The following is a 26,781-nucleotide window of genomic DNA, read 5'->3' as shown; positions in this document are numbered from 1 at the left end:
CCTGGGCAACTTTGGGGGAATGCTTTTTGAAAAAGTTTACCATAATTTTCTTTCGCAAGATGGGCTGGGGACATCTCATTCACAGGGATTCTGTGTCCATAAGTGCTTTTCAGAGCTTGAAAATGATTCTAATTCTGTAACATTCTGTCTCATTTAATGTTTAAAAAAATTGACAGCAAGGGAAACATGCCATCAGCTCTTTTTATGGTGACACATTCTTTTTGCCATTCTTTTCCATTTTTGAGAGGCCCTCCCATGTTTGGATAAGAGTTCTGAATTTTGAAGGGTCACTGAATTTTTATTCTGACAATAGGAGCTTTAATTCCACAAGGGACCTGTACTGTTCATGCGAATTAGAGAAGCATCTACCTCCTTTGAATGCTGTGCCAGAAAGTAGGGACTCTGCTCATGGCTGAAATGTGTTGAGGCCTGAGATTTTACTTATTTTTCTATAGTATTGGACCTACCTCGGTCTCCCATTGACCAGGCAACTTCTTCATGTTGATGTTGGCATTAACACACAGTGTCTCAGTTTTCCTCTTGCTGTGATGATCAGTCTACCCTATGAACCTTTGCTGGCTCACTTTGCTTTGTTTTTAAAAGATCTCATACAATTCTCTATATAAGATTCTTTGTTTTTTGGGGTGTTTTTTGGAGGGGGGACACCCAGCCATACTCAGGGATTGCCCCTTGGCTCTGAGCTAAGAAATTACTCCTAGTAAGCTTGGGACATCAAGTGGGCTGACAAAGACTGTCTTCAAGGCAAGTGCCCTCTGTGATGTGCTAATGCTCTAGCCACTGAAGACAGTCTTAAGAAGGATAGAGCTCTCCTCTGTGAGATTCAAAAATGCACAGTGGAGGAACAACAAATGACCAAAGGTAGAAAAACTGAAGAGCTGTTCCACAGAACTTTTGAAAAAGCTGTTGTAAGGAAATGGCCTTTGGATTTTGGTGGAGAGAAGTGGATACCATGGTGCTGGGTGCGGTGTTGGACAGATGGACACATTAACCATATTTTACATTAGAGTCTCAATAATGAATGATTCAAAAATAATGTGTAGACATTATGTGTAGAGAAACTTATGTTGGGAAGAAGAGATTTCTGTTTGGGGCTGATTAGTTCATCTGTACCCTAGAACACAGGTTTTAGCTGACATTTCTGAGCTGTTTCTAAAAGTCTTGTCCCTTGGCCTTTTCTCAGAAGAGGCTGAATTCTTCAACTGTCATCGGACTTGTGGAAGCATGCCCAGGGGTATCTGTGTTTGCCAGGCTGGGCAGAACCCCAGTGCACTGGACTTTGGCAGCTGCTATCTCATCTGTGCAGCATCTTTGGGAGAACGCGATGGGTCAATCCTGTAAGTCGCCTTAAGTCCCTCTTTCTTTATGTTACTTCCTTGAGAGTCTTCCTAAGGCCAAACCACCACCAGCCTCACACAAACCAGCATGCTCTTTTTGGTGATCTGGTAACTTGGCTTTAATAGAACATTCCTAATATCTTAAATGCTTTCGACACTATTCTCACTAATGTTAATGCTTCCAGAACAGGAAAATCCAAGTCTTACTCTATCTATACAAAGACAGCTACAATTTTTCCAGACATGCCCCCTTTGTTCTCCTGACACCCTTCTGCAAGACCCTGGGAATTCAGGCTTATCATATTGGTCTATCTATCAAATGATGAATAGTGCAAATCATAAATAAATCTTCATTAAGGTTTTTCATGATCCCCCCACCAGGATCTCTGAACCAGCAAAGCCGCATTTTAATCCCTGGCCCAGGTGGCTTTGGGGGATTAGCTTCTGCAGGCAGAAACCACCCCAAAGAGAGGGCTGTGCTAAGCCTTGCAGAGCCCTTCCCTTCCTCCAGCCTAGCAAGCAGGAAACCAGGGGTGAAATAACTGTCTTGGGGGATCATGCATCTAGGTGTCTCAGAGGTAAGACTTGAATTATCATTATTTTGCCACCCATGTTTCTCGTCTTGATCGGGATATTTGGTTTCTTCCATTCACAGGTGTTTTTAGGCTTCTCTAAGTATTACAAACTTCATTTGGGGGGCCAGAGCAATAGTATAGCAGGTAAGGCATTTGCTTTGCATGTGACTGACCCAGGTTCAATCCCAGGCATTCCATATGATCCCCCTGCCTGCCAGGAGTGATTTCTGAGTGCAGAGCCAGGAAGTGAACACCTGAGCACCACAGACTCCAAAACAAAACAAAACTAAAAAGTTGTTGTTGAGATAGGGTAGGCCTGGAGGTCCTTGAAGGAAAGAAGTTAAAAACCAGGACCCTCTGTGCTGTTCTATATATCTTATGGTTTTGGGGCTGATATCGAGGTCTTTAATCCATTTGGATTTTACCTTTGTACATGATGTTAGCTGGGGGTCTAAGTTTAATTTTTTGCAAGTGGCTATCCAATTGTGCCAACACCACTTGTTGAAGAGGCTTTCCCTGCTCCATTTAGGATTTCCTGCTCCTTTATCAAAAATTAGATGGTTGTATCTCTGGGGAACATTTTCTGAGTATTCAAGCCTATTCCACTGATCTGAGGACCTATCCTTATTCCAATACCATGCTGTTTTGATAATTGTTGCTTTGTAGTACAGTTTAAAGTTGGGAAAAGTAATTCCTCCCATATTCTTTTTCCCAATGATTGCTTTAGCTATTCGAGGGTGTTTATTGTTCCAAATGAATTTCAAAAGTGTCTGATCCACTTCTTTGAAGAATGTCATGGGTATCTTTAGAGGGATGGCATTAAATCTGTATAATGCCTTGGGGAGTATTGACATTTTGATGATGTTAATCCTGCCAATCCATGAGCAGGACATTACAGGCATCTTCAAGGAGGAAACTGCACTCTCCAAGCAAGTGAAAGCAGAGATTAACAGATGGGAATATATTAAGCTGAGAAGCTTCTGCACCTCAAAGGAAATAGTGCCCAGGATACAAGAGCCACCCACTGAGTGGGAGAAACTATTCACCCAATACCCATCAGATAAGGGGCTAATCTCCAAAATATACAAGGCACTGACAGAACTTTACAAGAAAAAAACATCTAACCCCATCAAAAAATGGGGAGAAGAAATGAACAGACACTTTGACAAAGAAGAAATACGCATGGCCAAAAGACACATGAAAAAATGTTCCACATCACTAATCATCAGGGAGATGCAAATCAAAACAACGATGAGATACCACCTCACACCCCAGAGAATGGCACACATCACAAAGAATGAGAATAAACAGTGTTGGCGGGGATGTGGAGAGAAAGGAACTCTTATCCACTGCTGGTGGGAATGCTGTCTAGTTCAACCTTTATGGAAAGCGATATGGAGATTCCTCCAAAAACTGGAAATCGAGCTCCCATACGATCCAGCTATACCACTCCTAGGAATATACCCTAGGAACACAAAAATACAATACAAAAACCCCTTCCTTACACCTATATTCATTGCAGCTCTATTTACCATAGCAAGACTCTGGAAACAACCAAGATGCCCTTCAACAGACGAATGGCTAAAGAAACTGTGGTACATATACACAATGGAATATTATGCAGCTGTCAGGAGAGATGAAGTCATGAAATTTTCCTATACATGGATGTACATGGAATCTATTATGCTGAGTGAAATAAGTCAGAGAGAGAGAGAAAAACGCAGAATGGTCTCACTCATCTATGGGTTTTAAGAAAAATGAAAGACACCCTTGTAATAATAATTTTCAGACACAAAAGAGAAAAGAGCTGGAAGTTCCAGCTCACCTCAGGAAGCTCACCACAAAGAGTGATGAGTTTAGTTAGAGAAATAACTACATTTTGAACTGTCCTAATATTGAGAATGTATGAGGGAAATGTAGAGCCTGTTTAGGGTACAGGCGGGGGTTGGGGGGGGAGGAGGGAGATTTGGGACTTGGGTGATGGGAATGTTGCACTGGTGATGGGTGGTGTTCCTTTTATGACTGAAACCCAAACACAATCATGTATGTAATCAAGGTGTTTAAATAAAAAAAAATTAAAAAAAAAAAAGAAAATGAATACAATTACAACCTTTGATAAGAAAAAAAAAAAACCAGGACCCTCCAGGTGGACTCTATTAGGTGTCCCCAGGCTTCCCCCCTTCCCTACTCTAGAGAGGAGGAGCAAAGGGAGGGGCCGGGCAGATAGCTGGCTTCCGGTGCCTTGATCCTAGAGGCCAGCTCTTCCCAGGTATTGGGGTTAGGGGACACCCCATGCCGGATGGCATTCTCCCTAGCTATCTTCCCTTTATTCCAGGTATTCCCTGGTTGCCGGCCTAGGTGGACTCTATCGTGGTCCTCAGTCTTTCTGCCTCTGTCTCCCTACACTAAGTGGGGAGGACGCATGGGGTGGAGGGTGGGCCGATGTATGCCTTGACATTCACTGGTATTTTTTTTCTCATTGGTCTCCATTTTAAAAATGGAGTACCATATAGATTCAAAATAAAAATGGGAGGATGGACTCTCAGTCTGGGAGGAGACCACTTTGCGTGGGGGCACCATATATATTCAAAATAAAAATGAGAGGATGGACTCTCAGGCTGGGAAGAGGCCAGTACTCTTTTTCTACTTGTTCACTCTCAGCGGCTTCTTGGCCTCTTCCTTTCTTCACTGTGTAACTGTGTTTGCTACCATACTAGGTTTCTGATTAGTTCCCACATACGGTGACTATTGAGTCCACTGTCTTAAGTTAGATTGTTTATTTTTCCCACTTTTTATCCCTTTGTTATTTGTTAAATAAGGAAGTTAGTAGAAGTGTCCCTCCATTTAAAGTTTATATAAGAACTAAGTCAATTCGATTGTTGGACTTGTTCTAATATCCCCATAGGCATAATTTTGCCATGTGATACTGTTCTTCCTTTGCAATTTCCTTTGGGAAATTATATTCAAACATGTTCTTATCTTATACAAATGGGAACACACAAATCTTGTAATGCAGTAGGACCTTACACCCTGAACATTGTCTTAAAGACCTGGCTCATTGTTAAATAAGGAAGTTTTTAGAAGTGTCCCTCCATTTAACGTATATATAATATAAGAACAAGTCAATTAGATTATTGGACTTGTTCGAGCATCCCCATAGGCACCAATCTTGCTGGGAACTGTTCAATAAGAAATTTTGGTGAAAGAGTCCCTCAGTTTAATGTGTATGTTTGAACCAGGTCACAGGGATTGTTGGACTTGTTCTTGCGGCCCCCTTATGTGCTGATAACGCCATGTAGCATTATTCCTTGTTTGCATGGGCACATTAAAATGGAAAATACTATACATACAAATAAGTTCTTATCTAATAGAGACAGGAACACACTAATCTTGTGGTGCAATGAAACCTTACAAACCCTGAACATTGACATGATGACCTGGCACAGGCCTCAGAGGTTTGGGCATTTTCCAGTCACTCCTGAACCAGGGAAGCCATCTATGAAATATTCAACATTGTTTATGACATCACCTGGAAGCAATCCTCTACCGGGGAAGACCCTACTGCTGCTCTGACATCGATTTACTCAAAAGAGTCTTCCCTTAACACAGAGAAGATTTAAACAACAACGACTGTGTACTAGACAGGGCTTTCTGCATTGCTCATTAATTGTGAGATGAAATTAGACACCGCTCCATACCATCCTGACTTCAATGTGGGATGTACAGATTCCAGGACCTTTAATGCAGAGGCGTGAGATCAACAACAGAGACTGTGAAAGATATAACTGTATGGGCACTGCAGACAATGACTGGGATTGGACAAACTGGTTTGCTTGGAGCCTAGAAATGGTCTTCTGTCAGGAAACTTCAGGGGTAGGGTCTCCTTCTACTTAGGCCAAAGTTTTTCCTTTCCATGACCCCAATACTTTGGTGGGACCATGCAAACGATAATTACCACACTAACATTGTTTTTACAGTGCTCCTTTGACTCCAAACCTTAAAAAAGTTGATGGTCACTATCACTAACAGGTATAAATAGCACAAACCTGGGAACAATAATCCATGTTAATTTATAAGAATTGTGTCCTTGTGGTTTCTTATAAATAATGCACTGTATGCACTACTGAATAGTTGCATCATGCTGATATATTTAATTTTGTGTATATCCTGTAATTATGTTATAATGTTTTCAGAGAACTTACTGTAAAGAACAAGATATACCTTTGATGTACTATACTAAGAATTGAATGTGTTTGAGTTTAGAATGGTAATACTTCCTTATTAAAAATATTCAGAAATAAATAAATATATAGATATAGATATATAAACTGGGTCCCAGTGGTCAGGCTGGGTAAAAGAATTTTTTAGATGCACAAAATTGATTTAGGCTAGAGTTCAGATAATTTATTAAAGAGTCCATGGATCAGACTAATGCAAGAGAGGCATTTGAAGAGAGCCCTCCCACTTAGCACAAGTTTTAGTCTTGTATGACTCTGGGTTGTGTTGATTAGGTGTTCCTGCGTTTTATAGATTAGCCAGTTTCAGTAGTGGGTTTTGGGAGGAAGTGATATGGACTTAATTCTGAGAAGGGACTGATTGAGTAGACTTGAAAATGCTCTGATCTAATCATGAGAAGGGAACAAGATGTAGATCAAGTGCTTTGGGCCATCCCCAAAAAGGAAAGCCTGGGCCAATTTTAGGAATTGAGAGGCAGCAAGCGGAGTATTTGGCTCACTTGATGTTGGTGGCTGGGCAATTCTGAAGACCAAAGAGCAGCAGAAGTGTGTGTCAGACAGGTGCTAAGGGGGACTGTTCTCGACAATACAGCATCACAGGGATCCTACTTAGCAGGCATTTCACTATGGAAACAAATGAGGCACCGGCTCCTGATTTGACATTCAACCAACTCAATCAGTGCTCTCGTGGGGACCACACCCAAGGCCTCACTCCCATTTGGTTACACTCCTGGCCCTTAGTTTCAAAATAAGGATCATTTTAATAGCCAAGTGAAACCCTTCTTCTTTGGATATGACAATGATGCTTTAACAAAGATCTTTAGTCCACTTTTTAGGAAGAATACATGTCTAGAATTACAGTTCATAGGACTGATACATTTATAGATAAGGAATAGGGCATGAAGACACTCAGGAAGACCAAACTCGTCTTTTACTTTGGGAATGAAGATTGTCACTTCTCCACTAGATGAGACCCATGTATATGCCTATAGATAACTATATTACAGTCAGGCTGCATCAGGCTCTTCCAGGCCTTCCCAAGGGTGATACCTCATTGAACCAACTTCAGAGAAGGATGGCTAGAATTTAGATGAAGAAAGAATCTTGTGTCAATGGACTCAATTTGGGAAACTGAGCTAATGAGGGCTGTAGGGCCAGGAAGGGCACTCTCTGAAGGATGGAGTGCCCTGAAAACAGAAATGGGTTCTGATATTGGTTGGAATATGTAATTAGCGGACTAAAGAGGGAGGGAAGCTGAAAAAGTGCTTTTGCCCTGTACATGGACAGCCTGGTTCTATCTCTAATACTGCATATGCTCTCCTGAGCTCCATCAGGAATAATCCCTTGTGGGATCATGAACCAGGACTAAGCCCTGAGCACCACAAAGTGTAGCTCAGTTCCCCCAATAACCCCCTAAATAAAGAATCTGGGTTCAAAGCCCCATTCCAATTCTCACAAGTGGAATTAGTGTATATGGAGTCTTATTTTTCTCTTTTAAAGTGAACACAGAACTTACCTTGTATGGTGCTTTCCAGTGATCATATTTAACTTACAGATTACATTTCTGTGTATTGAGGTCAAGTATATAAAACTCCCAGCCAATATCAGCTATTCTGAGGATCTTCACACTGAATCAAGAGGCCTCATCCAGAATTTTGCATCAAGAAATGGTTTTAAAGTTTGTACAAGATTTTCAAATGCAAAGCACATGAGAGAAAGGTCATAGCAATCTTGACTGGGTAGAATTAAAAAGAGGAAGAGTTGGAAACAGATTGGAGAAAAAATTCTGCTTTGTGCCACATTTGGGGCTAGCTTTAGTCCCCCACTGTCTCACACTGAAAAATTACCAATTAATAGCCCTGTTCGATCACTTTGTTTTCTTTTCTTGTCCCCAACACGCTCTTGATTTTCTCTCAAGACTTCCTTTTCTGATTGTCCAATTGGAATTCAAATATTTTCTTTTTATTTTGGGGGTGCTGGGCCAAATGAGGTGTTTGAGTCATACCCAGTATTGTTTAGGGGCCATTCCTGTCTCAGGAGTAAATCCTGGTGGTTTTCAGGTGATCGTACCAGAGATTTGAACCAGGGTCATGACCCTGGTATCTGTGTAAGGCAAACATTTTACCCCCAGTAATAGCTCCTCAGCCCCTGATGTTCAAGTTTTAATATATTTTGCACATCATTCTTATCTCATGGGACACCACTCGGTTTAATTTTCATGCAAATCAGAGTCATCTGTCTGTCCCAAAAGATGCACACCTGAACTAGGCCTTCCAATTGCCCTTGGAACAAACTGAGGTGTGGAGGAAGTCTGAACACCTTCATCATCCTCATCTGATAGTAAGTTCCCTATCAATACACGTCTCTATGCTTTGGATTGCATCTTTGAACTGCTTCCCTCATGATGCATAAAATTAGATTCTTAACCTGTGTTCATTTCCTATCTGTGTGAGAGTTATGGTTTTCCTTTTTTTTTTGGAAAGCTATTAACAACAGTAGGGGGGCCAAGAATACATTAGGGTAACTGATTGAGAGAGCTGGATCATTCATCTTTGTCAAGAACAAAGCTCTTCAGAGTTAGATCAAAATGAAGGGAAAACAAAGTTAGCCGAAGTTATTTGCAGAAATATTTGCAACAGGAGTGGGCTCTAGGGTGTATGGAGAAAAGAGTCCATGGAAAAGGTTCCATTTGTAAAGTGGGATCCCTGGGGCCACAAGTTAAAGTACATTTGCCAAAACACAGGTTTCTGCAATTTGGAAATGAGGATGATTGTGAAAATGGCCACTGTTCATTCTCAAGATTCAGCATGCATGTGTTTACCTCTCAGAAAAGTCTGACCTCTGACTTCAACTTTTAGTTCCAAGGCCTCCATGTACTGTGACCCATGGTACAAGCTTCAGAGATTCCTGAGAACAGTGATCTGACACAGCTAGAGTCAGCTTGGCCACTTTAGGGTCACACTGATGCTTCCAGGGCAGATTGCTGTTAACTGATAGTCACTTTATTTGTTGCCTGCAGGAATATTGTCCTTTGTGTTGTTCTGTTCATCCAGAGCTCTGATTACATTAATGACAACTCATGCTCAGGTGACATTATCTCTAGTTGTTAGAGGCTCCTTATCAGTGTCTACTAAGTACTCTGGATATTTTGTTAGACTTTAATCACATTTATTTTTTTGTCTTTGGGCCAAGCCCAATGGTGCTCAGGGCTACTCCTGGAAGGACAGACTAAATATCCAAGCTACAGGGTCAAAACAATAAAATCATGAAACTCAAATTTTAACAACCAAATTTATAAAGGTGCCTGTTATGATGGCAGGCTGGGGATGGGCACGGGCTATTCTCTGGGAACATTGGTGAGAAGGGTGACATTGATGGTGCAGAAATATTATATGTCTAAAACTCAACTATGAATAACTATAAACCACAATGTTTTAAGTTAACAAATATTTAATTAAAAAAGACACAGTAAGAAGACAAGAGCACTGAATAGAATTTTGGGAATTCTTATGACTGAATCCCAATGGCGGGAAACCAGAAACATGCTCAAGTAACAAAAATAACAAACAGGTGTGGACAGACTAATCTCTCTGTATTAGGGATACATGTCTCACATGCAGCCACAGCCTTGACCTTTGTTCAAATCCCTTCACCACTAGATATGATTCCTGAGCACAGAACCAAGTGTGACCTAAGTCAAGAAACTACCTGGTGTGGTTCCCCCCACCCAAAAAAAAAAAGATAAAAAAGAACTTAGGGGTTAAATTTCTACACATAAATGGGAGGGGAATACATTAATATTTACAGAATCTGTGCAACAATTTTATTGAACAAAGATGAAGTAAAGAATGCCTTCAAGTCTTTACTTGAAGGCTCCAAGCAGAGAGCACCCCAGTAAGAGGGAACCCCTCAAACCCAATTATCTTAATGGCTTCAATACATTATCTTTGCTCTCCTTACTCCCTCCAGCCCCCAGTGCTACTACAATTTTAGCTGGGCAAATGGTTTTGACTTTTTATACACAAAGACACTTCGATCTAAGGACACAGAATGTACTTGGTGCTTGCTTGTCACCCTCTGAGGTTCTGATATTGCCAAGCCATCATTATTCAAAGCAACATCATCTTGGTCATTTGCTTCATTAGTGGGAGCTGCTGGAATGAAATACAGCAAAGTGAGAAACCAGCCAAGCTCTAAAAAGTCCAGAATGCAATCTGGAAGCACAGAGGGAAAGAGAGAGTGATGAAGAAAGTGAGGTGAGAGAGGAGGAAGAGATGTTTTTGCAGGGAATTCTCAGCAGTTTGGATGCTTGCAAAAGCATTTCTGAGGAATTCTGGAGAAGGAATTGAATGTCGGAATTATTCATAACTTGCCCTTCTTCTGTCCTTCACTTCCAGTGGACGATCACAATAGCCTGTAACTCTTTCCTCTGGAATTCAATAGTCACCTACTGGCTTCCCTTGATGCTGAAAGACACATTTGAGGTGATTAGTTCAGCTGGGGTTTGAGTATTTGGATCCTGGGCAGATCTGCTAGTGCTCGCTTCTTCTGCCAAGCAAGGATGGAAACAGACTCTTGATGTTGCTATTTTATGTGTGTCCCCACCTGCAAATGAGATTTTTCAGTCCATTCCTGAAAAACAAACAGTGAATGAATTTATTTTGTTCAGCTTCTATTATAGATGAAGCTTCAGATGCAACTTGGTCCCCTTCAAGCTGCATCTTCTCTGTTCTCAGTGATTGGAGTTGCATCTCTTGGGTTTCTCTCTGCTTTGCTACAGATTTGAACATGTTCCAAGGACAAGAAGCTTTTATCCTCTTATTTTGTTTTTATTTTGCAAATTGGCTAAGGAGCTTAAGTAGACAACCAACTAGGCTATGTAACTGGCTAATTTTATTCACCATATCCTGAAACTCTTCCTTTTTTGTTCTTTTATTTTAGGGGGGCATACCCAGCAGTGCTCTGGGGTTATTCCTGGCTCTGCACTCAGAAATTACTTCTGGGGAACCAGAGTGGTAGCACAGTGGTAGGGTATTTTCCTTGCATGTGACTGACCCAGGATGGACACAAGTTCAATCCCTAGCATCTCATATGGTTTTCCTAATCAGGGGTGATTTCTGAGCGCAGAGTCAGGAGTAACCCCTGAGTGCCGCAGGGTGTGGCCCCCCCAAAAAAATGGAAAAAGAAATAAATTACTTCTGGAGGATTCAGGACCATCTGAGATGCCAGGATCAAACCCAGATTGGATTTATGCAAGACAAGTGTCCTATGTATTATCTAAGCCATGCACTCTTCTTTCATCTCAATGGTTAGCTAAGGGACTTCTGGGGCCAGCCCCTGCATCCTGTTTGGTTTATCTAAATGCATCCCTCTGCACCCAAAATGTCCCTGATGTACTAGTCAGCTGAAGTGGTGGCCCCTATTCAGTGAGAGGTCAGGAAACAGCTTCTCTTTCAGCTTAGCAACTTTGACAGCTGGTCTTTTACTGCTCCAACCACTGTCAAGGAAGCAGTGACACCAGCAAGGTCTTAGAATGATGGAGCTACCTTGCCATGGGAGCAGCCTAGGGCCCTCTGTGATGTGGCATCTGACTCCCTACAAAATCCTCCAGACAGGTCATGAGATCTCAGCAGGAAAACCAATGTTCATCATAGGAACCATTTCATAGGGTGATGCATGCATTCTCTTTGCCAATGCTGTCTGTCCTGGCTAGGAAGCAAAGTCCCTTCATCTCTCTTTAAGAACCTTGCAAAATCCTCCATCTAGTATGTCTGCATTTTCTGTAGCTCAACCTTCCCTCATTTCATTTCATTTCCTTTCCTAGTGAACATCTCAAAAGAAACCTCAGGGCTCATTCCACCCCCACATCCCCTCTTATCAGGATGAATGTAAACCATTATCAAGCCCACCTCAAGTTCTGATTCCCACTTCTTATGCCAGAAGCTCCTATTTGCAGTGTCAGAGCCCTTTGAGCCATCTGCCTTTTTTCAAACATTTTGAAATTTTTTCCCATGCAGCTCCTTAATGTTCTTCCAACTTTTCTTCACTCATCTAGTTCCTCTGGGCTGTCCTTAGACTTGCCACCTCAGTAACTGACTTGAAGCACTTCCCCCAAACTCTCTGTTATTCTTCGTTAAGGCACCCAGAGAGCTCTGAATTCTCTCTCTATGGAAACGCTTATTTGTTTGGTAACTCAAGTTCTTCCCAAGTTGGGTAACTCAAGTTCTTACCAAGTTGTTTGGTAACTCAAGTACATGGTACAATCCATGAGGAAAGGGGCCATGCCATTTTCTGTGGTTGTAGGGGCTAGTCTTGGTGGTGCTGGTGGATGGAGGTGGTGGCAGTTCTGACTTAGAGTTTTGCTTTATTCTACCACCTGGACCTGCCATGTTATCTTTTCTCCTCCTCTGTGTCCTGAGCATTCTGGGCTTGTAGGCTTCCTGGCTCCATCTTAGATTCCCAGGAAGGACCACTGGGTTGATTAAATAAAGGCATTAATAGCAAGTTGAAGGTAGCTACTTATTCTGTAAGTTGAAGGAAAGTGATGGGTGGCATGTTTGAGTATGTAGTCTGTCAGCCCAGGCTCCTACTCCTCTGTATGGTTCTCTTTGTGTCTCTGTCTCTGTCTCTCACTCTCTCATTTTTATACTTTCTCCTCCTCTCTTCCCCACTTTCACCCTCTTTCTCTCTTTCTATTTCCCTCTTTCCCAAGAACTGTTCATCCACTCATCTCAGAGACATATCTGGCTGTCGATGTGTATTTGTGTGTGTGTGTGTGTGTGTGTGTGTGTGTGTGTGTATTTGTGTGTGAAAGGTCTTTAAACAGCCCCACTCCAATGTCCTATGTGTTAAACCAGGTTTTTGACTTTCTTCCAAATTTAGATTTTTTTAAGTTCTTGAAAGAACAGCACATGTCCTTCTAACATTGCTGTTATAAGAATCTAAGTAATTTTGATAATATTATTATGCAAAACTAATAGAGTTACCATAACCTATTACCATTATTATAATTCAAGACTCCAAATACTTGCTATTCTTTTGGGATCTAATTCTTGATATCCTATGTCTGCTTGTTTTCTACCAGAGACAACAGCTTTTTGAAAAAGTCTATTTCTAAATACAAGTTCTTCCATAACTGGTTCCTGGCAGAGCCAAGTCTAAAAATAGAAAAATACCAAATCATTCATAAAAGAGTCCTTTTCTGTTTGACTTTACAGTGAAAACTTTTTTCTTTTAATTTAGACCTGTCAAAGGTGAAAATATCAATTTCCTTTTCCATGGAGAAATTCAATAAGGGAAGGAACAAACATGCTCAGTACAGGCCACTGTATCAATTAAATCTGTTTTTTGTTAGCCATATCTCATAAGCCCTCATTTTCAGACTATCTTGTCTTTCCATCTCTATGACCCACCAGCTCCTATCTGAATGAAAAGTCGCTCCAGCTGATGGAAAAATGCAAAAATCTACAGCATGACTTCAGGAGTTTCTCCAACAAGACAAAAACGTAAGTTCTACTCTTCCTATTTCATGGCACCTAAAAATGAATCTTGGATTTTCAGAGTGTTGCACGGTGTTTGGAATTTATGTGGATGCTAACCCTGCAGACATACTTTTATACTTAACTAGGAGCTTGGACCAGCTCTGGTGGGGTTCAGTAGGGTGGGATGGGGTACCTGTTAGTGGGGGCTATTTCTCTGTCCCATTGTATCACCTCCTTCCCCCTTCCTCTCAGGTGCCTTTTCTCTTGTCCTCAGAGTCTTGAAGCTTTGCTGAGATAGCCCAATTGAGTGAATCTTCTTCCCTCCAAGGAGCTCACCTCTAGGGAGCCCTATAATGAACATTTGAAATGCTTCTCTTCTTGCAGGACGAGTTTAAGAACCTTGGGATGGACTTAAAGTAATGTGTGTATCTGAGATGGCCCTGCACCACTGTTTGATCATGCAGGAACCTCTCTTTGGTTGGCTAGGGTGTTATATTAACATCCTTCTGAAACATCTCTCAAGGGACTTGCATTCCATGCAATTCTTAACCCAGCCCACGCCATACTCATCAGATACCAAACAGATGGAAGGTCTCATCCCTGGGCCAAGCAGGTGTCCTCCTGGTCTGATATGAATATCAGCATGTGAAAGTTGAATGTCATCAGCTCTGTCTCTGCGTCCAATTAGTATTATTCCCCAGAGTAACAAATTCCTCACCTCTAGGGTGCTTTTGTGCTGTGCATCCAAGCATCAGAGATGAGAGATGGGAGGATTCTCTAATCATGAAAATTGTTCATTGCAAAGCAGAGATTTTTTTACCCCTCTTTTATGTTGCATTCACTAAACTGGCTGTCCTGAGAGCGCTGATGGCAAATAAATGCCTGTGCATTTGTTCTCCCTTTCCCCTGGTGCTTTTGGTTTTAAGACCTTTCCTTGGCTGTTCTTTAGGGGAATGCCTTTGCGTTCCACACATAATTTTCAGCTGGCTAGTGTAATTAGCCAGTACTGGTGTTCTGTTTAGCCAAGGTCTGGAGAGAGCAGGCATGAATTGCCCATTGTGACGGGAGTGTTATTTTGCACACAGGAGACCAATCTTTGACAGTCGTATTGCTTATTGTCAGAAATCAGGTGCTCTGTGACCGTTGCCATCTCAGAGACAGGCACAATCGGAAGAGCCATTGAGTGTGTTTGATAACGAGCCATTTCATTTCCTTGGAAGTAATTATTTAGCTCTGTGTTTGTCATGCTCTGTTAAAGACATAGAATTTTCTCTTTCTTCAGCCAATTTGTCCCTTTCAGATGGCTTCCATAGATTTTTTTTAGGAAGGTGGAATTAGAGGGGAAGAAAATTAAGTTGTTGGTTTTTTTTTTTTTTATCTTCAGCTTGGTCTTGCTACATTTTTTGAATAAAGGAAAATGAGCAGTTGCCCTACAGAGAGAAGCAAGACTGTGTGTTACATTTTTTATTCCATGTCATTACGAGTTCCAAAGGGTTCATACACCCACCTCTGTGCTGGGTACCTGTGATACTCAGGACACAGTAGCTGCTCAGGAAATATTTGTTGAGAAAATTAATTTATTTTGGACCTTCAAAGCATTTACTATCCCTTACATATAGATCTTAAAAATATGTATTATGTATCTGTACTTTCCAATTCCTTTTGCAAAAAAACAATTTTCCATTTCTTTGAATCCCTATTTTGCTTTGAAAATATATTTTTCTGTTTTTTCCTGCCTTGTCATTTTCCCCTAAACTTTTCTCAAGGTTTTGCTAGTCTATTTTTTCCCACCCAAGACAATATTTTACTGTACTTCAAGTGCTGGTAGCTAACTATGTCACAGTTGCTCATTGGCTTATTTCTCAGTGTGATTGGCTACTTTTAGTCCATTCTGCTTATAATGACAGGAAAACAATGATTGTATGGATTTCCAAGTTGTCCATCCTTGTATCCTCATGAACTGAGTTTTTCTAAGACAAATGAACTGAGTCTTGATCCTCAGCAACCCATATGGTCCTCTAAGCCCCACAAGGAGATACTTGAGAAGGGAAATTAGACCCAGGACTTAATCATGTTTGCCCTCACACTCCAAACTTTCTGGTACTGCCTATGATCATTCCACATGCTCCATCCCAAGAATATGTACACACACTTTTTCTTGATGTCCATCAATTAATCAAGGCAAATGAATCATTCCAACAAAAGTTCCCTTAGAAGCTTAACACAGAATTTTATTATTTTAATACAAATTTCATCATAGACTAATTCCTTCTTGATTCAGCCACTCTCCTTTGCATATTGACTCAGCATGCTGGCTCCTTCCATTGTTCATTGAAGTCATCTTCAGCAGGTTAGCCCAACCTTTCAAGAGAAAGAGAAGATACTCCAGAGGGAAAACATATTATTTGGAAGAGACATTTCACTTCTATTCATTGCTCAATGGTTAAAACCAGCCACCCAAATGATTGGGATGATGTGCCTGGTTTTGTATAAGAACCAAGTAAAATTGGCTTGTGGATGGTACTGAAGAATATGGTCCCTGTTTAGGAAACTTCTGGCAGCCATACTGTCTTTTATGAAGAAAAGCACCCACCAAAAGTGATCAATAAAAGAATTTATATAAATAATGTAATACATGCCATTCAGATAATCCCATTTATCATAAGTTCCCCAAAGGTTTTTTCTTAGAGGTAGAAAAAAATATTTTGCTTTTATGTATTATCAATTTTGAGCTTGGGTGCCATATTTGGCAGTGTTCAGGGATTATTCCTGGTTCTGGTCTCAGGGGACCATATTTGTTGCTGGAAATCAAATAGGGATCAGCCACATATAAGGCAGGCACTTTAATCTCAATGTCATCTCTCTGGCCTGCTTTAACTTTTTAAAAAAAGTTTTAAATGTAACTTTTCTCTTTAACTTTATTTGAAGAAAATTCATCACATAGTTGACATAGTTGACCATAATACATTTGTTTCCAGATAAGTGAGAGCAAAGTTATTTTAAAAAATGACTTGAAAGAAAAAAGGAAAAGAAGAAAATAATCTTCTAAAGAAAAAAGAAGTGCCATAGTAAGCACAGTCAAGAAAATTATTGTATCTCCAATTAAGTCATTAATACAATGGCAGAAGAATTAGTAACTTCCCTATATATAACCCTATATATAATTGTCCATTCTGTTAAATTGGTGAGTTCCTATAGAGATGACAGCATCAACAAATGAAGATGTCCAGAAATGCAAAGCACTATTACTGATACTACAGCTTTTGTACTTGCCTGTCTTTCTTAAAGAAGGAAGATATGAGGAAGGGTGTCCATATTCAATCTAAAAAGCTCTGGTAATATAAGACCAAATTAGTTTGGGTACATTGGTGTCCCCAAAGAGAACTGTAAAAGGGTGCTGAGGCAAAGCCGTGGGCAAAATAGAGATTCTGAGTGATGGATACAGCAGGTGTGGCTTCCACAAGGTAGGAGCTTGACCTTCCCTCTCTTTCCAAAATAGCCAGCTTTCTGCTGCATGGCCTGCATACCCATGGTCTTTCATGGCTTAGTTTATATCTCTTTTGAGAAAACAGTCTATGGACCTGGCCTGGTGTAGACCTAAAATATTTTTTTAAATAGCAACAGAATAGTATCTCTAGTGAAAGGAGAGGTTTGGAAAATTCAGGAACAAAATATAAGATACTGCCTTTTTTCTACACAATTATTAGGCATGAAGATTCACTTGCATTCAAACGCTTGGTTTTTTCTTAGTATTGGTGTGTGTGTGTGTGTGTGTGTGTGTGTGTGTGTGTGTGTGTGTGTGTATTGATTGATGATTGGAGCACTGCCTTGCGTAAGCTTTGATCCACAAACTCCTTGGTGATCATGTGTTTGATGACTATTTACATGTGGTGCCTTTTAAAATGACCAAAATCACTGAAAGTTTCTGGAAGCTGCCCTTATGAGAGCAGTATAAAAATGCCTATTAGAAGGAGCTCCTTTTCACAGAATGAATGGCAAAGTAGATTGAAAACTCATCCTAAGTGTGCTTTTTTATTTTTTGTTTTCTTGGAGAGTGCAGCATGACCTGAATTGCCATTGAAAAGAAGAGATGTAAATTATGGCAGCTCAGAAAAAAAGAAAATAACTCTAATGTGAGCATATCACTTGATAGCCTGCAAAGAAAGAAAATATTCTGAAGTTTTAACTTGTCTATCAAGGAAAGCTACTTTGGGCTATATACAAGATTTGCCTGATTTAAAATGACATATGACTAATTTCCCTTCAATGCTAAGTCAATGGTACTTTTATGGGTTCTTCAACCCCCTCACCTTGGTCCATTAGCTTCCTTTTATGGGCAGTTTTAAGCACTTTAAAATCCAGCAAGTTTTTTTTCCTTGAGTGCTAAATAGGTCACAAAAGAGATATTAACAAGTTCATATCAATATGATACATCCTTTTCGTTTTGGGGTCACTCTTGGTGGCCACGTCTACAACTATTGCGCTTCGGTGCTCAGGAGTATGCCCAGTGGTAGGTATTTCAGAACCCTGTGTGGTGCCAGAGATTCAAATTGGGGTCAGCTGAATCTGAGACAAGGGTTTTGATCTCTGTACTAACTCTATGACCCCCAGTAGGAAATATAAAGTGAGGCTGACAAGCTAAGGTTGAGGTTACGATGGAAGTATCTAAAACCAAAGTTACGGCAAATATGTTTAATTATCCTTGTACATCTCCAAGAATACATAAGAAATAGCCATCTTATAATTAGAAGCATTAAAAATAATCTATAATTTCTAATTCTCAAATATATCTTATGGGGGGTGTTTTGAGCATGTGTGACTTTTATTTTTATAAAAAATTATATAACTTCTGGGGATGGAGTGATAGTAGAACAAGTCGGGAGATCACTTTGCATGTAGTAAATTAAAGTTTGATTTCTCAGCATCCCACATAGGGGATGATCTCTGAGCACAGAGCCAAGAGTAAGCCCTGAGAACTACAAGGTGTGGCTCCAACCCCAGAAATTAAAAAAAAAATTAACTCTTTCAGTTTAAAGATTTAGAAAATAGAATGACCTTTCAATCAAGTAGGGGATAAGGGGTGGAAAATAAAAAGTGTTTATTTTTATTTTTCTAATCTGCCTTTCTTAATTAATATTGGTAAGAATTACTTGGTCTCATTTTTTTCCATTATGGAGCTTTCTTCAATGTCAAGTATCTTTCAGTGGAAATAAAATCAAATTTTTTTCTCAAGAAAATGAAATCACTAGCTCTCTAATTACACTAAAAGGGTGATTATTGTGTCTTCTTTCCATTAGAAGTCTTCCTCACATCCCCTCAAATTACTAGTCATTTGAAAGAAAGCTTTCCTAAGATGAGAAAAAAAATAATCACACTTATGTTAGATCATTGTAATTGTCCCCAATTTCAGAAGTAATAACAAGAAAGCAAATCTGTTCCTTTGGTTCAACATCTCCAGATAAAACAAATTATAGAAAAAGTCCAGTTTATTTACCATTTAGGGCAACCAGCCTCCAATATGGCACCCAAGATTCTCTTCTCCTAGAATTTACATGCTTTCTCCTCCTGTCACTGAAGAGGATGCCCTATGCCATATGCTCCATATTGCAGAAACAATGAACCATAACTTCCAAATCAATGGCAAAAGTCATGAACTGTGACTACCAAGGTCAGGTCAGGCTAGATGTCTGAGTGGGTAAGGTCTACCTTGCTCTCTCTTGGAGTGTGTGTTCTGGGGGAAGCCAGTTACCTTGTCATAAGGAAATGTAGATTTTCCACATAGTTAGTAAATGAGGTCTATACCCAGGAACCACTACCAGCTTTCTGGTCATGTGAGTGGGCCACAGTGGAAGCAGATCTTTTGGCCCAAACATCCTCATCACTGTGTGTCCTGATGAGAGAAGAGGAGGCTGGAGCAATATAGCACAGTGGCTAGCATTTGGCTTGCACATGGCTGTCCCAGGTTTGATCTCCAGTATCTTATATGGTTCCCCAAACCTGCCAGGAGTAATCCCTGAGTGCAGCTGGCTGTAGCCCAAAATAAACAAACAAAAAATTACATAGTGAAGCTGATCCTAAGATCCTGGCCCATAGGTACTGTGTGGGAATGACTGTTTTGGGTTGTTTTAGATCACTGCATTTGGGATCAGTTAGTACCTAACCGCAGAAAATTGAGCACAAAATTTACAATCCTTTACATTACAGTTTTATCATAACAACAGCTTACATTTTTATCATAACAGTAACTTGCATTTTTATCATAAGAGTAGCTTCTTTTACCCAATTTTCAGTAGTAGTAAAAACAGCCAAGTATGTAGGTCCTTGTCCTAATTCTTTACAGTAGGCTTTGCTATTCTAATTATATACGTGATCATGATGAACTCATAGGATTTAAATGGTTTGCAGAATGTCAAGATAGTTGGGAATGGCAGAGAGAGGATTTGGGCAAAATTCTGACTGTTCCCTTTTCCCTTCTCTAATGAGAACAGAATTACATGTCACAAATGGAAGATGAGAAAAGCATATTGCTTTATAATGTGAAGCTACTTCAAAGCAATCTATCTCCAAAATAGTGTACATTTCCCTTTCCTCAAGCTTTTGTAAGATACATAAATAAATATATATGCATAGAGCATATTATCTTGCTTGACAGTTACCCAAATTGACCCTTGAGGGGCATCGGTGTGTCTTTGGTAAGATCAGGGCTGATGCATAATTGTTATTAGTTCAGATATTAAGAATCCAGCTACTAGCAATTCTAAATTAATGCCTGATACCTATGGGTATTTTAATGTTCCAGCAGCATATTAAATTTCAATTCCAGAAGTGCACACAGCACTATCCCTATGCTCAGCACTACGCGAGGCCCAGGAATTGTCAATTCTCAACTGGAAGCTGCATATCATACTCCCTGGGGATTATCTTCTCAAAGTCTTGAATAAATAAAAAAAAGCAAGCATTTCTACTGCCTGGTAGCTCATGCTTTAAGCTAGTGTCCGACTATGTTTTCCAGTTTTTAGCTTTCATTTCTTTTCATTCACTCCACAGGGACATTGGGTCTCATAGACTTAAATATCATCTCTAGTCTGATATAGCCCAAATGTGTATCTTCCCATTCCTGATGCGTCTGTCTTCACATTTCCTTTACCTTTCTCACCTCATTTCCACGAGTGACTCGTGGGTGAATCTCTTCATGCTGACCATCTTCTTGCTTCATAAACATCCTTTATATGGTTCTCTACATCTGGCCCCTGCACTTGTCATTTGCTTTGCTTAAAGCAACAGTTCCCAGATTGATTTGTTTTCCTGCTGTTTCGTTTGTTTGTTTGTTTGTTTGTTTTGTGGGGGGTGATTACTGCTCTTCTGAAAATTCTTTATTTTATTTTTTGGTTTTCGGTCACACCCAGCAGTACTCAGGGGTTACTCATAACTCTGTGCTCAAAACTTGCTCCTGGCAGGCACGAGGGACCATATGGGATGCTGGAATTCGAACCACCCTCAACTGTGCTATCTCCCCAGCCCAAAAATAACTTCTTTGGAAAAAAAAATCAGACATTCCCACCCTATCCCCAGACATTTAGCCCCATGTACCTAAGTCTTCTCTCACGGCACTAGATTACAGCGTTCTCTTCCCCCCACATGTGAGGGACTTATTTAATCATCATCTTCATCTCTTTACTCAATTATTACTTCCCAGTGGGAGAGTACTGGCCTTTCTTTTTATATTGCCAGCTATTTCTATCTTTTCAGATTCAATTTACTCCTACTACCACACCAAGCTTAGGACTTACTTCCAACTCTGCACTCATGAATCTCTTCTAATGGTGCTTGTGGGACCATATGTGGTGCAAGGTTGAAACCAGGTTTGGTTGCATGCAAGGTAAACACTTTATCCGTTTTCTTACTCTCTCACCCCCATTTTAGTTTTTGTTTTGTTTTGTTTTTGTTTGTTTTATTTATTTATTTTTCTTTTTTGGTTTTTGGGTCACACCCAGCAGCGCTCAGGGGTTACTCCTGGCTCTACGCTCAGAAATCGCTCCTGGCAGGCTCGGGGGACCATATGGGATGCCGGGATTTGAACCATCGACCTTCTGCGTGAAAGGCAAACGCCTTACCTCCATGCTATCTCTCCACCCCCCCCCACCACTTTAGTTTTATTCCCAGTACTAAACACAGTATTTGAGCATGCTGTTAATTTGTTTTATCTGGTGTGTTGGTTTGCAACTACTGCTTTGTAAAATTCCCACTCTGTGTGGCTTAAGAAACAAAACTTAATTTCCTTATCATTCTGAAAATTTGCTAAGCAAGATCAAAGATTTGTTAGCAAGCTTGTTTTCTCCCCAGGCCTTCCTTTCTTCTTAAAAGGAAAAAGATAGCTTGCAGATAGCTGCCTATTGCGGTATCTTTTCTCTGTGTGCACTTTTCTCCCTGAAATTTCTCTGTATATACTAATTTCCTTTTTTGTTTTTTTTGGGGGGCCACAACTGGTGGTGCTCAGGGGCTTGCTTCTGGACTCTGTGATGGGAATCAGGGAACCGTATGGGGGTGCGAGGATCATAAGGTGTGTCAGTTTCATGCAAGGAAAGCCTCCTGCTCACTATACTATTTCTCTAGCCCTTGTCAATTCTAGTTTCTTTTCCTTTTGTGAACATCATTTTTATTGGACTAAGGTCACCTAAATGGCCTCTAACTCTCTTCTTAATGATCTTTTCTTCAAAAAAAGTCACATGCCGACTTCCTGGAGGTTTGGTGCTTCAACATATGAATTTGATATATACAACTGAGCCCCTAATTTTGGTTGTCATTTTCCCCCTGTAATATAAAGTTCATGAAATATAATATTAAGTTTATGAAACCATGAATTTTGGGGATGGAGACAAAGTGAGGTACATTTGGTCATACTTAAGGGTTCCCCCTCACACAGAGAAGATGTCCAGAAAGTATTTCTTCAATTTCAGAAGACTAAAGAGTAAGTGCTATTAGGAATATAACAGATATGGAGTGTTGCAAGGATGCTGGAATGGAAGATATCAAATCTGTATGAATCAGAATCACTGCAAAGACAAATACAGCTACTCATGTGTGGCTTACAAGATCTTACCAAGTACACTGCCAATGTCACTTCCTTTACTATTATCTGATTCTAGACATATAACACAGTCTACAAGAGATAAAGTGATACTTTTGTATGCTCTCTCAGGTTGCTTGTGATATTGAGTATGTTATTTATTAAAATGATTGTATTAGATCACTAAGTTGTTATTTTTATTGCTCTATATTCTCTTATCAATTTGGAAAATTCATTCTAAAAGCATGAAAAGCAAGTCATCATGTTTTTATTTTCAGAAATCTTTTTCCAAAGAACATATGAAAAAAATTAAAAAACAGCCTCTTTCTGCTTTGTTTATTCTTTCTGTCAGCGTGAGGTTCTTGCATATTGCAGATGTGTTTGAAGAAGATCGTTAAAATTATATATTTTACTTTGAAGTGGTTTGATTTGGACATTATGTCTAGCAAGTGCAGTGAAGTAAATACAGTTAGTCAAAATAACTCTGATAAGTGCCATCCTGAACAAATTTCCATTTGTGCTCTATATCCCTTTCTACCTTTCAGATATGCTTTATGCTATTGGTTTTTGTTTGCTGCATAAGGGATGGCTTTTATGGGCTATACTAGTTAGCCTCTATTTTTGCTTTGTGTGTGTGAAGAGTTTTTATTGAATGAAGGGAGTAAGAGGCAGGAAAGGAAGATGTGTTCAAGAAAGAATACATGCTTAAAAGAACAAGTAATTCAACAAGGAGACTTAGAGACAGGAAAGATACATCTTCAAGGGAGGACATGGTTGGAAGAGTAAGACTGGACTCCCTTCTGCTTTGACTTGTGGGTAGGATCAGCTCATGAAGATCATTGGTAGGAGAATGAAAAGTGGAAAGTGACAAGAATTGGTATTTATTTACCTGGGTCCCTTTTTGTGGTTTTGGCTTAGGGATAATTGTATTGGAATTAAAAAAGAAAGATCTCTTAATTAGATAACATTAGTTTTAAAGAGTGTAAATGTTTGTATTTCAGGGGGTCCAGTGTTACAATACCACACCCCTCACCAAAGTGCCTATATCCCTTCTTAGAGTCCTTTGAATTCTTTCAGTCCATTTCTTCAATTTGTCTACCACTGAATGCATTATTTTCTTAAATGAATCTCTGTATTTTTAAAAATATAGCCATGGTAGGCCAAAGCAGTGGTGCTAGAGGTAAGGCGTCTCAAGTGCTAGCATACCATTGTGGTATCTCTCCAGCCCCCAATTTCACCATTCTGCAGACACCAAGCAGATAACAACTCTAAGTATGCCAGTTTAGGGTCCTCTCAGAGTGGGGCTGAGCAGCCTCCTTCTACCTCTCTACTTCTCTACTTCTAGAAGATGTGTACCATCGGTACTGCCATGTCAGCTCATTGGCCCAGCTCTACAGATTTGGGAATTCCTAGATCCACATATTTAAATTCCTCAATACTGACACCTCAGTAGGAACACACCAAATTAGATGTGAATGTAGCACAGAAGCCATCTAAGCTTACAAACAACAAATAACGCAAGATTCTCAATTTATAACAAATAGCTAGTAAAACCTCAGACAATGACTTAATGCCTTCACTGGGAGATATAACAGGTTCACAAATTTTCTTTTTCTGAAGTTTTTACCCCCTATAATTCCATTATTATTTATTTATAACAAGCAATATAAAGTTAAATTACTTGTGTCTGCCAAGAGGACAGACTTGGGAGGGTTGTAGGAATCTGGGGGCAGTGGCGGAGGGAATGTTACATTGGTGGTGGGATTGGTGCTGGAGCATTAGCTTCCAGAAACAACTTTTGTATTATGAGCAATTTTGTAAACCTGGTGTTGAATTAAAATAATAATTGTAATTAAAATTTTACAGGGCTATTTTCAGTTGCAGACTTGATTTTCATATAGACCCGAGTCCTTTAATATTTTCTTGACACAAACTGCAAAAGAATGTTCTACAAAGAGCATCACTTAGAAACATATTGTTGAGTTACCATTACTTGTTTGAATGGATAGAAAACATTGGCTTTCGGGCCCGGAGAGATAGCACAGCGGTGTTTGCCTTGCAAGCAGCCAATCCAGGACCTAAGGTGGTTGGTTCGAATCCCGGTGTCCCATATGGTCCCCTGTGCCTGCCAGGAGCTATTTCTGAGCAGACAGCCAGGAGTAACCCCTGAGCACTGCCGGGTGTGACCCAAAAAAAAAAAAAAAAAAAAAAAAAGAAAACGTTGGCTTTCAACTTAGAAGAGAGATGAGAGAAAAACGAGTCAGTATCTCAGAAGCTTACATAGGATTAATGTGTGAATATCTATCTTTAAGGTAACATAGATATGTAATACATGGCAAATAAATATTTAATGATTAATTAACCATAAAAAGCAGGGGTTTTTTGTTTTCTTGTTTGTGGGTTTTTTTTTTTTTTTTGGTCACACCTGGCAGCACTCAGGGGTTACTCCTGGCTCTATTCTCAGAAATCACTGCTGGCAAGCTCAAGGAACCATATGGGATCCTTCTGCATGCTATCTCTCCAGACCTTAAATAGCAGTTTTTTAAAAGTTTCATTTAGGAGGTAGGTACACTGTTGATAGGCGTGGTATGGAAATTATGTACACAGGCAACCACCATTAACAGAAGTATAAATCACAAAACCCCAATCAATTTTAAAAAAAGGTAAATAAAATTCCCATTTACAATTAACTGAGGTAAAACTAGTCATAACATGTAACTTTCTCTCCAAAGGGAAGTTTCTAGGAATGCATTTTGAATGATAATGTATTTATTTAGTATGTTAGTTATAATTTGTATCTCATTTTGAGCATTATTAATAATGATTTAAATGGACATTATTTATTCTTTTGAAAATAACTTGCTTTATTATTTAGCATGATTTATGGCATGTCTGGGTCCAGAAAATGCTTCTGATGAGATTAATTTTCAGTTTCATTATGAGAATAGATGAGATGCAGAATGATATATTGAAAGAGAGCCCAACTGTGAATCAAAAGACATGAGTTTAATTCTTAGCTCATCCATTTACAAAACAATATTAAACAAATTGTTTATCTTCTTGGAACTGTTAGTTTTGTCATCCATAAAAATGGGGGTAACATCAAAGGTATTGCTGTCTTTTAAAATGTGGGAGGAGGTAGAAATTTCCTCAAAATATCGTGTGACATAGAGAATTTTACCCAAAAGGAAAATGTTATCAAGATGCACTAAGAAGTTAGCACAAACACTTAAAGCATAAATGTGCTTTTTATTTCTATAATGCTTTTTTCACTCTGTTTCCATATTATACGTTATGATTTTCCTAAAAATCTGGTTGCTGATTTATTTGTGCAACCATATAGTAAGAAACAATGAACTCTTTTTCTTTTTTTAATTATTTTTTTGTTTTGTTTTAGGGCCACACTCAGAGGCACTCAGGGTTTACTCCTGGCTCTGTGTTCAGAAATTACTCCTGGCAGGTTTGGGGGACCATAGAGGATGCCAGGGATCGAACCCAGGTCAACCAAAGCAGAGCAAACAAATACTCTCCCCATTGTGATATCACCTCAGCCCTAACTCTCTTTCATATTCCTTAGCCTTACTGTTTGAGGATGGTGCTTATTTTCAGACTGAAGATAAAGAAAAAAGATTTGTTGATGCAAAAACTTCAGGAAATGAAGTTAGAAATCTGTCTTCTGATTGATCAGAAGTCATTAGGTTCAGGAGATAAATATGCTATAATGTGAAATATTAGTGACTGTAAAATCGTTTTATATAGCTAACTAGGAAAATTGTTAACATCTTGGTTGTCATCTTGTAATTTTAGGCTCCTTTGAAACAAGGTACAATTTACTGGGTGTAGTATGTCAATCATTCGAACCAAATTTCCACTCTTCCTTGCCCTTTGTTGATGTGGTTGTTATGACCAAAAGTCATACACACTAGTTTCTGCTTGTGAACTTGCTTGCATTGCTCCTGGCAAGAAGAAAGATGCATGGGGTCATACTTCTGGTTGTGGTATTCATCTTCAGTTGTGGTTTTCTCTTGGGGAGGGGAGGTTGCACCTTCATTTGCAGTGCTTATACTT

The 26,781-nt window shown here is 39.7% G+C and overlaps 1 protein-coding gene across 1 annotated transcript in view; it reads left to right on the top strand.

The window, feature by feature from the left end:
* ST8SIA6 (ST8 alpha-N-acetyl-neuraminide alpha-2,8-sialyltransferase 6) overlaps positions 1-26,781 on the top strand; it is a 126,016-nt gene that overhangs the window by 58,521 nt on the left and 40,714 nt on the right. Inside the window, exon 3 of the mRNA XM_049777802.1 lies at positions 13,581-13,670. Within this exon, the coding sequence (XP_049633759.1) occupies positions 13,581-13,670 (90 nt within the window). The remainder of the gene's footprint in view (positions 1-13,580; positions 13,671-26,781) is intronic.

The sequence above is a fragment of the Suncus etruscus genome, chromosome 7 (genome assembly GCF_024139225.1).
Source record: "Suncus etruscus isolate mSunEtr1 chromosome 7, mSunEtr1.pri.cur, whole genome shotgun sequence".
In the NCBI taxonomy this organism is placed as follows: domain Eukaryota; kingdom Metazoa; phylum Chordata; class Mammalia; order Eulipotyphla; family Soricidae; genus Suncus; species Suncus etruscus.
This window is presented reverse-complemented; position numbering and strand designations above follow the sequence as displayed.